Source organism: Lepisosteus oculatus, chromosome 4 (genome assembly GCF_040954835.1).
Source record: "Lepisosteus oculatus isolate fLepOcu1 chromosome 4, fLepOcu1.hap2, whole genome shotgun sequence".
Taxonomy (NCBI): domain Eukaryota; kingdom Metazoa; phylum Chordata; class Actinopteri; order Semionotiformes; family Lepisosteidae; genus Lepisosteus; species Lepisosteus oculatus.
In genome coordinates this window covers 12,191,985-12,206,144 of record NC_090699.1, presented here as the reverse complement: position 1 = coordinate 12,206,144, position 14,160 = coordinate 12,191,985, and the positions used below count along the sequence as shown (strand labels likewise).

At 48.5% G+C, this 14,160-nt stretch overlaps 2 protein-coding genes across 2 annotated transcripts; one reads left to right on the top strand and one right to left on the bottom strand.

Moving 5' to 3' along the window:
• Positions 1-1,219: 1,219 nt before the first annotated feature.
• On the bottom strand, positions 1,220-6,027 carry LOC102694718 (E3 ubiquitin/ISG15 ligase TRIM25-like). The gene has a single exon (XM_015339619.2). The coding sequence runs from the start codon at positions 5,594-5,596 to the stop codon at positions 3,908-3,910; it is 1,689 nt and encodes a 562-aa protein (XP_015195105.2). The 5' UTR covers positions 5,597-6,027; the 3' UTR covers positions 1,220-3,907.
• On the top strand, positions 1,632-13,836 carry LOC107076153 (uncharacterized). The gene is made up of 2 exons (XM_015339621.2): positions 1,632-1,833; positions 11,904-13,836. The coding sequence occupies exon 2, from the start codon at positions 11,952-11,954 to the stop codon at positions 13,338-13,340; it is 1,389 nt and encodes a 462-aa protein (XP_015195107.2). The 5' UTR covers positions 1,632-1,833; positions 11,904-11,951; the 3' UTR covers positions 13,341-13,836.
• The last annotated feature ends 324 nt before the right edge of the window (positions 13,837-14,160 follow it).

Below are 14,160 nucleotides of genomic sequence, written 5' to 3'. Positions count from 1 at the left end.
AAGGCAGTAGCTCTGCAGGAGCTGGCCGTGCAGTGGGCACAGCTGGACTCCACCGGGTGGCGCTGCTGAGCGCTGGCTGATGTGGGCTGCTGTGGGCAGAGACCTGTAAAGTTGCATTAAGCTCAGGGCGCGAGTCTCCTGCGGCTCCCTGGACAGATCCATGTCATTCACTCCGCCTGGCTGCTGTCTTAATCAGGTTTGCTCCTCTCTTCCTGGATTAGGTGCCTGTTTGCTCTTCTCGTCCTGCTTCTGTTTTTTGCCAAAGAAGAGAGACTGTGTGATTCGCAATGGGGCGCAGACGATATATAAACTGCTTATATATAGACTGCTGACGTCAGCCTCAGGAAACGGCAACTTACTGCACAACCTCAACGTCTTCTGTTTCGTTTCCTCTGGTGGAAACGACACAGTGTGGCCTGTGTCACAAACAATCACCAAGAGAACACAATATTTGCAGAGAGACCAGGGCATGAACCATCACAAACTTTGCACACTGAATTTCGGTGATTACAGAGATAAACCTTTGGAACTGTGATAAATTACTGCTTAGTTATCATCCTAAGGCAAAGAGTAAGCAACGTATAGCAGCAATGCTTATAAATAAACCATAGAAATAACTGTTGCTGTGGATTTTCACAGAGGCCACTCTCTGTGGTCTAACCCCCAACAATGCTCGTTGGTACTTGCAAGCTGGAAGGCTGCGAAAATTAGGTTTTTTGATGAGGAGCATCTCTTAGGACGGTGCTCTCCATCATGGATGCGTTAAAGTGATGCACATCTCTTCCTACTCTCTTCTCTTCACTGAGCCAACCTGACTGGCTGGCGATGACACCAAGGACTGCCACTAGCGTTGCAGGTCTGACAGACACACACCCTGTTGGTGAGGCAGTAGCTCTGGTTCTGCAGTGGGCACTCTGCTGGCAGCCACCAGGTGGCGCTGCTGGTCCCTGCCAACAGGGGGCAGAGTCCTCTGCTGCTCCCCTGAGGTCAGGGCGGGAGTCTGCAGCAACTCCCTGGACAGATCCATGCCCTTGACTCCGCCTGGCTGCTCTCATCCCTGGATGAGGTGCCTGTTCGCTCGTCTCTTCCTGCTTCTGCTCTTTCTGCGGGCAGCGCCGTTGCGTGACTCGCTCTGGACCACGGCCGACAGAAACCCCCAGGCGCTGCTGACGTCACTCCGCTGAAACGGAAGAGTTTCAGAGTTTCGGCAGGAAACTGAAACTTTTTAAAACTTTTTTTATTTTAATAACAAAAACGAATGCGATACAAACGACAGTACACATACCATATCATTAACACCATCAGGGGTTAAACAAGGTAAATACAGATCAGTCCCAGCTCTTTCCAGACCGTTTCACTTTATGTGTATAATAAGGCGCAAGAATAAGTCAATTACAAAATAAATGTACATATTATTTTCAATGGGATTAAAAAATAACACAACGTCCATTTCTTTCAAAGTAATCTAGCCCGAGTTGGCCTCTTTCTTCATATGACTTTGCAAATCAGTCCAAAATGTTTTTACAACAGGACATAACCGAAATAAAAGCTGTAAGGTTTCGGCGGGAAACTGTCACGGCAGCCGTGCGCGCGCGCGTACCTGGAGCCTCTTCCCCCGAGCTCGCGCCAGGTAAAGCGCCGTCAGACTGGAGGAGGGTCGCGCCGTCTCCCGACAGACAATTTAAAAGAAAAACCCACTGACGACTCAAACAAGAGGAAAGCCGGTGGGCCCGTCTGGTTCCTGGGACTCTCCCCCGGGCTGTGTCTGTGTGACAGGGCCGGGGCTGCCCGTCTACATACCGCAGAAACTCGCCGAAATCACGGGCGGGTGAGGTAAGAGCGGGTTTGTCCGGCGGGCCTGTGCACTGCACTCTTCTGAGTGGGAAAAAAAAACCCCGCAAATACAATACGTGTTTCTTTGGACTTCGTTGAACTTGAGCAGCTCGTGTACAGAATGTGTGGAGTTAATATTAGAAACCGTATTACGGATAGCGATAAGCACAGACTTCCAGTGGCGTATAAATGCCTTTATTTCTTAAAACTGTCAAGAGAAGTGCGATTTCTACGTCGCACAGGCCGTTTTGACTAAAATATCTCCTTTCATGGAGAGTTTACATTTACGGCGCTTCCAAGTTAATGTCGGAAGTTGCTGTCCACGGGTCTCTCCAGCCTCTGGTCTGCTTGGTGCTCTGTAACGGTTTAATCTCTGTGAGCCATTTCGATACCGGTAAGCAGAGTTTTCTTCCGCCTTGTCAAGCGGAGAGAAAAAAAAATGCACCAGGTTTAGGCTCTTGAGCTTTCTTAACACACCTGAAATCAGTTCCAAATGATAAATTATTTAGTAGGAATCATTGCCGCCATTATGGGAAAAGTCCTGAGTTATTTTGTAATTATGAGGAAACTGACGTCGTTATTATGAGATAGTACATTGTCGCGTACTTCATGCGATCATGAGGCGATAGCCCAGCTGTCATACAGCACGTCCATCATCATTAGCTGACTTTCATTTTGAAGCAGTACAGCCCGGTCTGTTTTAAGGACACCTGTGAGCGTCCCCCTGGTTATAATTGTGTTATAACATTTCATTCTGAATGAACCCCAGGGGAAAGTCAGTCCGGACACATCCTGCTGGGTACTGGACACTGTCCCCGACACTACACCCACAGCTCCAGCTGAGCTCTCTGCACCTTCCAGGTGCTTCCCTGCACGATACAACAGATTGTTCACGTACTTAAATGATCATTGTGTCATAACGATGTAACTGATTTATAAGGCACCTTTCCAATCCCAAGGATGATAAAGAAAAAGACAAAAAAAAGTACAATTAAAAGTAAAAAAAAAACAGGAACATAAACGATAGCGTGTAGAGCAATCCCACCGAGTGAAAAGGTGAGTTTCGATTTTGGATTTGAAGATGAATCAGAGAATACGTCTCTCAGAAACCTGAGAGTTAGTCCTGGGTACAGCAAGCGGAGGAGCAGCCTCAGCTGAATGGAGTGTAGGGGAGGGAGTGCTAACATGGAGGAGTACAGAGAGGTATGACGGAGCCAGATTACTGACAGCGTTGAAAAAATGTAACAAGTTCTTGTACTGAACACGTGACTTTATAGACATCTGATATAGAGGCAGACTTCTATTTTTTTTCAAGACGGTAGATGTTCGATTATCTAAACTCATTGTGACCAGAGCTAGTTTGCATAGTCAGTTTGGATAATTGATCAGTCATCAGATAATGTCATTGATAATGGATAGAATAAACATTGCAGAAAAACTTGGCATGTCATCAGAGACTGATAATGTATTGCTCATCAACCTGTCTTTTCCGCATTAAGAATCTAAGACTGCAAGTACCTGTAGTGCGCAACAGATGGGTCTAAGTCAATATTTGCTTAAGACACACGTCTCATTTCATTGGGTTTCACCAACAAAACCAAGAAACCTTTCCAAAAAAACTTTTTTTTTTAATCGAAAATAGACAACTGGAGCTTCATAAAATCATTTTCTGATCAATCGATCACAATAGCACTTTTTATCTGATGATGCACTTCAGCAAGAATCAATAAGCCAGAAAAACGATGGGAGTCTGAGATGGAAGAGACTTCCAGTTCAGAGTAGAAAACCCAGGTAAGTAGCTAAAGGCAGGAAAAGCAGTGTGTAATAAACTGGACCACAGCCTGACCAACTTTACACAGAGGGTGGTGGGGGTGTGGAACAAGCTTCCCTGCTGTGTTGTTGGAGCTGATAACCCATCAGGACAGGAAGCACTACTTTACACAAAGTGTTGTAAAAGCCTGGAACAAGCAGCCCGGCTATTCATTTCGCACGTTATGGTATTCACTCATGTGAGTGTGAGCCATGCCCTCGGGTCGCAGGTACGAGCGGTGCACTATGGGAGGTGCCGCCTCAGCTATGATGTTAACGTAAACAATACAGTTTCAACTGTTGACGCACAATACGGATTTCCCGAATCATAGCAATTCTGTGAATCAGGCTGCGGGGTGACGAAGGGAAACAGGGGACCAGACAGGCCCACCTGCAGTGTGCACAGCTCCCTCTTGCTCTGGCTGTTGGTTTCATCGTAGAAGGAGAGTGCCGCCCTGCTGGTGTCCAGGCACACCCCCAGTTTCGATGGGGAAGCTCTTCCCAGTATTGGGGTCATGCACTCTGGGCGGACAGAATACAGCTGACTGCCAATACACTGCAGCCCCAGTTCCATCCTGCTGTTTGTTGTAAAGTCTGTTTGCTGCTTGGAGGTCACCCCAACGGTCCAGCCACATGCAGTGGGAACCTCCACCTGCCAGTGGTGCATGCCGGTGGAAAAACTCTGGGTGCACAGGACAGGGTGGCGTCGGATCTTGAGTGCCTTCTTTCGGTTCAGAGAAGTGTGGTACAGAGTTTTCAGGTTGGGTGAAAGTCTCATGTCAGGACCCAGCGTTTGCTTGTCGAAGGTGAGCTGGGCCGGCACGCCGCCACCCGGAGACGCGGGGTTCACCAGCGTTAGCAAGGCCCTCAGCCCCCGCGTCAGCTCCCCCTGCGCCTGGGTGCAGCCGCCCTCCAGCTCTTTCACCAGCTTCGCTGTGTCAAGCCTGTGTGCCGCTGGTTGGCACAGGCGCATCACTTTCGCCGCCGCCACTGCTCGCTCCGCAGCCAGGAACTTCTGGATGAAGAGGAAGGGCTCCTCCTCGGCCAGGGCCTCCTGCCCCGCGCTCTGGGCCCCCCTGAGCTCCTCGGCCCGCGCCGTCAGCGCTCGTAGCTCGTCCTGGAACGCCGCGTCTTGGCGCTGCTGCTCCCCCACAAGGATGCCCAGCACCTGGGCTTTGTAGCGCGCCGCCGCCTGCATGGCCTCTTCCAGCTGGGCCTCGGCCTTCTGCTGCAGTTCGGCGCCGGCGGCCCTCGCCGCCTCCTGCCTCGTGGTCTCGGCGGCCAGCAGCTCCTTGCTTCGCTGCAGTTTGGCGCCGACCTCCTGCAGGTCCCCTTCTAGGCCCTTGACCAGCTCCTTGCGCGCCGTGGGGAAGCTCCTCATGTTGTGCTGGCGGTGCGGGCCCTCGATGGCGCAGGAGACGCAGGCGCAGGCCCGGTCCGCGTAGCAGTAGTACTCTAGGAGTTTGCCGTGCTCAGGACACTTGCGACTGGCCAGGTCCCGGGCCGCAGTGGGCTCCGCCAGGGGGTGGGTCCGGATGAGGGCTGGCGTGCTCAGGTGTGGCTGCAGATGGGCGGCGCACATGGAAATCTCACACTTCAGGCAAGTCTTCAGGGCCGAGGTGGGGCCGTCCAGGCACATGTCGCAGAGCACCGCCGTGGAGCCCGGCCTGCGGTCGGCGGCGCGGAACCGGTCGACAATGTTGCACAGCTTGACATTCCTCTGTAGGGCTCCCAAACCCGAGTGCTTGCTCCGGCACTCCGGGCAGCTGTGCGCCTTCCCATCCTCCCCAGCTGCTCCCGCTCCCCCTACCTTCTTGCTCTCCACCACCGCCTGGATACAGGTGAAGCAGAAGCTGTGCCCGCAGGGCAGGGAGGCAGGGTCAACGAGGGTCTGCAGACACACCGGGCAGGTCAGCTCCTCCTGGAAAAACTCTTCTGGCTGGGAAAGAGCCATCCGCTCGGCAGTTTTAATCACACTCCGTTCCAGACTCTCTTTTCCCAGTTCCCTCTGTGTCCCTTGCTGCGTCTCTCTTTCGGGCTCCAGCCCGTTCTTCTCGGGATCTGCTGCCAGAGAACCAACAAGCAGGTTCAGATCGTCAAGCAGCAGCAGGAACAGCTCTTCCGACGCCCAGCAAATCTGCCTTCAAAGAAACGATCAGGCTTCACTTCAGACTTCAGACAGATCTTGTTTGCCTTTCATAGACAGCTTATCAGCCCGAGGCTGTAAATCGTTCAGCTGCGCAGGAGGACTGCTGCACTTCCTGGCAGCACACCCAGAGCTCCTCCTTCCGTCCCAGAGCCCCGTGAAGCAGAAGTGGCCTTAAAGAGCCAGGAGCGTGCTGCGCACTGTGAACCGGCAGCGTCTGCTTTCAGGATTTAAAATAAGAGAGAACTTTCCTAGGTTCTTTTGTCTTCGTTAGAGGCGTTTGAGTTATACAGTGGACAGCATTGCTGTCTTGCAGCACTGTGGCCCTGCGTTCAGCCCTGGACCTGGGGTGCTGTCTGTGTGGAGTGTGCATGTTGCTTCCTCTGTGTGCGCTGTTCCTCCCCCCCCCCCCCTCCCAGTGGAGATTAACCGAGAACTCGATGGAAATGGAAAGGCTGTGGGTTCAAATTGCAGACGAGACACTACTGTCTGCACCCTTGAGCAAGTGACTTCACCCAGTGTCCCCGTAAAATACCCAGCTGCATGAACAGGTGAAAGTGAGACTTGCACCTGTGCTTTTGTGCCTGGGCACATGTATGTGCATGTGAGTGTAAATAAGTAAAGTTTTAGTCAACTTAAAGTGATTTAAATTGAATTTCAGTTGATTAGACTAAATTAAGATTGTGTGATTTATAGTGAAACTATATCTACAGTAATAGACTAGTCAACCTGTGGAGGTTTTGCAGTAAGTTGTTTCTTGAGGCGGAGTCACACAAACGAGTTAAAGTGAATGTGTAAAATAATTTCTGTGCACTGTACTGTCGCCTTGCCCCCGCAGGAAAGGCATGAGTGTGCCAGTGTGTGCTTGTGTACGTGTGTGCATGTGAGTGTGCTAGTGTGTGTGTGCATGAGTGTGCATGTGAGCATGCCAGTGTGTGTGTGCATGAGTGTGCATGTGAGCATGTCAGTGTGTGTGTGCATGAGTGTGCATGTGAGCATGTCAGTGTGTGTGTGCATGAGTGTGCATGTGAGCATGCCAGTGTGTGTGTGTGTGTGTGTGGATGAGTGTGCATGTGAGCGTGCCAGTGTGTGTGTGCATGAGTGTGCATGTGAGCATGCCAGTGTGTGTGTGTGTGTGTGTGTGTGAGCGTGCCAGTGTGTGTGCGCATGAGTGTGCATGTGAGCGTGCCAGTGTGTGTGTGCGCATGAGTGTGCATGTGAGCGTGCCAGTGTGTGTGTGCGCATGAGTGTGCATGTGAGCGTGCCCGTGTGTGTGTGCATGAGTGTGCATGTGAGCGTGCCCGTGTGTGTGTGCGCAAGAGAGTGCATGTGAGCGTGCCAGTGTGTGTGTGCATGGTGTGCATGTGAGCGTGCCAGTGTGTGTGTGCATGTGAGCACACTCAGTGGATTACAGAAGACTTGAACAGTTGGGCCACAGGCGATGTGGCCTGGGGATTGGCATTCGGGATTGTGAGTTTGTATATGCTTGTATATGAGCATGATTGCAGCAGTGTGTGTGCTTGTGTATGAGCGTGAGTGTGCCAGTGTGTTTGTACGAATACAAGTGCCTGGCATAAGTTTGCCAGTCTGTGAGCGTGAGTGTGCTTGTTTATGTGCATAGATCCATCCAAGTGCCCAGTTCGACTAGAGCAAGCACTTTCTGGTTGGTTCTGACCCAGTGGCTCATATTTCAGATGCTTTGTCCCATCTAGCTGAACTTGACCCACCTGCCTGTGGGACTACTCTCCATCTGATGTGTTTAATAAATCGAATAAACAAAAAAATCACTGAATGAGCTTCACTCATTTGGGATGAATGTCTTACACTGTGCCTAAAGGGATTGCTTCAGTAAAGCCTCTTTTAAAATATTGTCTGGAGTTTTGCTTGCCAGAAGGAGATGGCAACCAAAGATGGCAACCTGTTTCTTCTGAGAGAAACAAACAGGAAACATAGAGGTGTTGCAGTAAGTGGGCATTTCCTGAGGCTGATGTCAGCGGTGCCTGCAAGTTTCCATCAGCCCCTTGCATATCACACCCACAAGTTAAAATGAATGTGTAAAATGGTTTTCGTGTGCTGTAGTGTCAGGCTTGCCCCAGCTGGAAAGTGGTGGAGCGAACTGGCATTTACTGTGGTAGCTGGCCACACATCCTCCATACATCTGTCACTCAGTGCTCGTTAACACATGCATGTTCCAACCGGAAACCTACATCACCTGCAGACAACTGACATCTTTCCACATCAGGTGGTGCAGGATAACTAAATGCTGCTCTGTCTCTGCTCAGGGCTCTGTTATAAGTTTGGGCCCCGAGCCTTACAAATCTTGAGCTTGTTCTTTAACTGAGGAAAAAAAATGTAAATGTAAGCGTGCATGTGCTTGTGTATGAGTGTAAGTGTGCCAGTGTGCATGTGTATGGACATGAGTATGCCAGTGCTTATGCTTGTGTTTGAATATGAATGTGCCGGTGTCTGTGCTTGTGTTTGAGCATAAGTCTACCAGTGTGTGAGCTTGTGTATGAGCATAAGTGTGCTTGTTTATGTGTATGTGCATGGATCCATCCAGGGTGTAGCCCCACCTCAAACCTCATGCCTGCCCAGTTTGACTAGAGCAAGCACTTTCTAGTTGGTTCTGACCCAGTGGCTAAGACTCAGGACATGGAGAAAAACTATTTCAGCAGCTGCGACTCATCCATCTGAACTTGACCCTACAGACTGAGAGGGTACTCTCCGTGTGATGTGGTTAATAAATCGAATAAACAAGAAAATCACTAAACGTACAGATCCAGCCATTCAAAATGAATTGAATGACCCCGGTGGGCGTTGCATCAAAACGCAGTATCACGCGGTATATCGCTTCATTTATCCGGAATCACCTTGTAAAACCGCCAGGAGGAGCAATAAAGCTTAACCTCTCATGTACAGCATTTGAGCTTTTAAATTTAAACTGTGTATTACAGCATGTTAATCATCAGTCATTAAAAAGTTGGTATATTTTATGAAAGCAAGATTGCTCAGTTGGACAAAAGTATACAACCTACAGATGCAGCCATTCAAAATGCGCGGTACAGACACGTACCGGAGGTAATTGGCTACGGCGTCGCGCATTGTGACGCACGATGACGTGCGGTACCGCGGTACGTGATTGGTTGACCGACAGGGGCACTCGTGGTCCATTGGTCTGTCATAGAAAGATTTACAGTAAACGTCTTTACTGTGCCCGTTTTAGTATTGAATATTTATATGGAATTTTACCACTGAAGGGAAATCTTAGTTGCTGAGCAGAAAAAGAATAGGAGCATACTGTAACGCGTGTGAAGGCCACCAGTATTCCATTTCTCCCTAAACATTTTAAGCATCAAAGTCTTTAACTAACGAGATACCGGAGTCAACAAGCATACTTTTAGAATTTGATTAAAAGGGAATATAATATGGAATCGCGTATCTAAAGAAATTAATAACGATATAATTATATTCATGTGTTGCGGTACATGAATATAATTATATCGTTATTAATTTCTTTAGATACACGATTCCATATTATATTCCCTTTTAATCAAATTCTAAAAGTATGCTTGTTGACTCCAGTATCACGTTAGTTAAAGACTTCGATGTTAAAAATGCTTAGGGAGAAATGGAATACTGGTGTGTATTTTTTCTTTAAAGTACCGAGACCAGCCATATACTGTATGTTTATGTTCCAAAATTAATATCGTTTATGGCCTTCACATGCGTTACAGTATGCTCCTATTCTTTTTCTGCTCAGCTACTAAGATTTCCCTTCAGTGGTAAAATTCCATATAAATATTCAATACTAAAACGGACACAGTAAAGACATTTAAATCTTTCTACGACCGACCAACAAGTGCCCCTGTCGGTCAACCAATCACGTACCGCGGTATTTTGCATTTCGCGCGCAAGGCTGTAGCCAATTACCTCCAGTACGTGTCTGTACCGCGCACTTTGAATGGCTGCATCTGTACTTCACTCACCTGGGATGAACATCTTACATTGTGGCTGAAGGGATGCTCCAGGAAAGCCTCATTCCGAATATTGTAGTGGCCTCTATTAATTAATAATATCACTTAAGAGTACTTTAAAATATATATAAATGCAAGGAATTGTTATTAACAGTGCCAAAATAGCTGTTTTTGTTAGGAAAAACTCATACAAAATCTGTGTATAAGATTATGTCATATTTAATGTTTATTACACAATTATTTATTGTATTTGATTTTTTACCTCTCTGGGCATCAAAATACTTTACGCTGTGCAACAAACACTTGACTTTTTGATAGAATGTTATCACGTTTGATAACCTGTAATTATGTGGTAGATGATTCGAAGGAGAAAGTTTATGATGAGAATCACTCTTGGCATTGCAGTAGTGAAAGCAGAGAAGTGTTCGAGATTCTGTCAGAGTCTCATATATTTTTTGTTTTCCCTGCTCAATCTCAGATTTGCAGGACATTTTCTTTGGTCTTTCACAGATAAACAAGGCTATTACATTAGAATAGTTTTAAGTCTTTCTTCAATTAAAAAAAAGGACTAAGCTTCATTTCTTTAAATACTCCATCCATCCGTTTTCTGTCTGGTTGCTGTCTGAGTCCCAGTAAGCAATGGGCTCAAGGTGGGGTACACCCTGGGCAGGATGGTGGTCTATCACAGGGCACACACTTGGAATGCACACACATGCCCACACACACAAACACACACACCAGGGCCAATTTTTTCAGCAACCAATGAACCTTCCAGTATGTCTTTGGGCTGGGGGAAATTGGGGGGACCCACATGAAGTCCATGCAAACACGGGACGAACACACTAGCACGAGTGTGAGAGTGCCAGTGTGTGCAGTGTTTGTGCAGTGTTTGTGCAGTATATGAAGGTAAGTGTGCATGACAGTGTGTGCTGGCATATGTGAATCACGGTGTAGCCCCACCCCAAAACTCATGCCTGCCCAGTTCGACTAGAGCGTGACATTGTTAGGTGGTTCTGACCCAGTGGCTCAGACACAGGACACGGATAAAAAACATTTCAACTTACTATTCTGCAGTAAGTTGTTGTGTCTCATCATCTGAATTTGACCTACCAGTCTGTGGGGCTATTCTCTATGTGGTTAATAAATCAAATAAAATCACTGAACGTGCTTCACTCACCTGGGATGAATGTCTTACACTGAGGCTAAAGGGATGCTTTAGTAAAGCCTCATTTTAATGTTGAACCTCGGACAACATTCGATGACAAAAATAGGGAAGAACAGAAATTCTGAAGGGGAGTTTTTCATGGAACTGTACATCCACACGTGCTTTGGATTCGGACTCTGAGCTTCTCTCAGTCCCAGAGTACTCGCGCCCTGAGCTTAGAAGAGATACAGAGGACTCCGCTCATTGCTGCCCACGGCAGCCAGGGCTCAGCAACGCCACCAAGTAGCAGACATTAGGTGTGTTTGTCAGTCAACCAACCTGGCTCAGTGGAGAGACGCGAGTTAGAAGAGACATGCAGCACTTTCACTGGCAAAAATACGGTTGATAATTGGCCAAGAGGTCACAAGGGGGAGTGGGTCGCCACGCCCTGCAGGTCCGTGATTGGTTCAGTTCAGTTCGGTTTATGTGCATATGCACAAGTGCAAGGACAGGCTTATTTGCATATGTGCTCCCATACAAAGATATTAAAGGAATTCCCCAAACCGCAAACAGAACAGCAACAGCAAACAACAAGTTAAATAACATACAACTCAAAAAAGTCAGACTCACAGAAAAGCACTGTGAGAAAAAAAACACATCAGTGTGAGCCAGTGGTAGGAGTAAAGTTCAGTAATCTGACAGCTTGTGGGAGGGAACAGTCTGTAACAGGCCACCTAGTAAAGTAAAACTAACTGGCCTTCTTGCCACAGTTCTTTTTCCTTTTCATGTACTTTGTGTCTTTTTCTTTACTACTAAAGTATATACAGCTTGCTCGTGCTTGGTAAAAACTTTATTATTACTATTATTATTAATAATTATTGGTACACTGGGTGATTACCACCTGAGGAAATGAAACTGAAAGTGTTGAGATTTTGCAGTAAGTTTCGGTTTCCTAAGGATGACATCAGCAGTACCTCTGGGTTCATATTGACTGCAGTCCCTCGTGAGTCACACAGCCTCACTTCACTGGAGAAAGAGCAGAAGCATGAAGAGAGGAGGAAGACAGCAGCCAGGCGGAGTGAATGACATGGATCTGTCCAGGGAGCCGCAGGAGACTCGCACCCTGAGCTTAAAGCAACTGCATGGGTCTCTGCCCACAGCAGCCCACCCGGTGGTCCAGCAGTGCCCACTGCACGGCCAGCTCTTGCAGAGCTACTGCCTCACCGACAGGGCCTGCGTCTGCCAGACTTGCGCTGCCGGCGTCCTACACTGCCACCATGAGGTCGTGAGCGTCCAGGAAGCACAGACACGCCTGGGGCTGCTGCTCTCGGTACGGCGGAGTGACCTTGACCTTGACCACCGGGCAGGACTCTGCAGGGCGCGGGCGGAGAGGGCGAGGGAGAGCAAGGAGGCCGTGAGGGCTGCCAACCGCCAGCTAAGAGAGAGCGCTACCACCCAGCTGGATGCAGCCATCACAGCTCTGGGGCAGTACAAGGTTGAAGTGCTGGCCGCCATCGAGGAGGAGCACCGGAGGATGGAGGATAATGTCCAGGAGAACCTGCAGACGCTAGCGAACCAGGAGGAAGTGGTCCAGACAGCCCAGCACTCGGTCGAGCAGGCGCTGGCCCAGACTGACCCCTTCCTCTTCGCCTGGGGGTTCTCCGCTGTGGAACGTGCGCTGAAGGAGGCAGAGGGGCTGAACCTCGGTCCCGCTGTAGAGCAGCCGCCCCAGATGGACAGGGCTCGTCTGCGGAAGCGGCTGGACAGGAGGGGCGCCCGCATGCAGGAGCAGTGGACTCAGCTTCAGAGCTCCCTCATTTCTCTGGTGGATCCCCAATCTACCTGCAGGGCAGTGGTGGCAGCTGCGCCCCCAACACCCCCAACACCCCTCACTCCCCCCGCAACCCAGCACCTTGTTACTGAGCTAACCCTGCGTCAGACAATACCCCCTGGAGTATTTACCATCTCATGCGATTTGAAAAGTGCGTCCCTTAACGTGAAGATCCACCGGGCCCAGACAGTCAACCGCCCCACGGTTCTGGCTGAGAAGTTCTTTCCCGGGTCCGGTGGGATGCTGTGCTGGCAGGTGAAACTCCATGACGACTGTGACTGGACGGTCGGGGTGTTCTGCGCCTACATCACAAACGGATACGGGCTGCGGTACTCAAACTCACAGTACAAATGTGTGAGTCCAGCTGGGATTCAGCTCCTGAAGAAGGTCAGTTACAGGCCAGCTGAGGAGGTCTTAGAAGTGCGTCTGGACCAGAAATCAGGCCGACTTTCTTTCTACACTGTGAGATGGAAGTTCGGCCCTCAAATCCTCGCAGAGCTAACGATATCAGACACACACAAGCGGTTGCCTGTGATTCCTTACTTCACCCTGGAGAAGAGCGATGCCGATATTCTGAGTCCCTTCTGTGAACTGCAGTGGTGACCCCTTCAGCAGCCTGAAACACAGGGACCAGCTCTTACTCGCTCCAGGTGCTGCCCAGTGTGAAAGAGCAGGTCTGCCACTTCTTGTCTTCGCCTTCTGTATATTCAGTCTTCGGTTTTTGTAATCTGAACCCCCTGCCAGTCATTTGTGTATGGTTGTAATGTTAGATTGACAGCATTAACTCAATGGTGCTTTTTGTACTTTAACCCTATGAATATCATGTAACAGGAAGTATTGTTAGTAATGAGCTTTAATCATATCAATCTGCTGCCATCGACTTGGCTCCTGCCTGAGAAAGCTTTGCCTATGAGTGAAAGTGTCTTTATTATTCAATCATATGGTGTTACGTAACTGTATTTTATATCATACTCTCAACCTCACGTTATTGATGAATGTTGTCGTTTACTAGCCTAGCCTGACATTTATAGTAGTGACGTAGTTAATATATTTTATTATGTGTAGCCAAATATTTTCAATAAAGTATAAGAGATACAAACTGTCTATGAATATTAGTAACTGAGTTTGATGTTGTATCTCTGAATTTCAAACTTACATGCCTCTTTATTGGCCATATACAATTTTTTGCATTAGGATTTTGTCTTTTTCACATGCTCATGGATAAGGCACTGCCCTCCTAAGCCTGGGATTGTGGGTTCGAGTCCCATCTGTGGCGTCTTGTTTTAAGAGCTCTGTGATGAGTGAACAACTCCTCCGTTTTCCTTTAAGAGCTGTTCCGTGCCTCTATAGCAATCTGCAGTTCACGCAAGATCAGAAAAAATAAAAAATATTTTTTTAGAGTTCACCGATCAGATGTCTTATA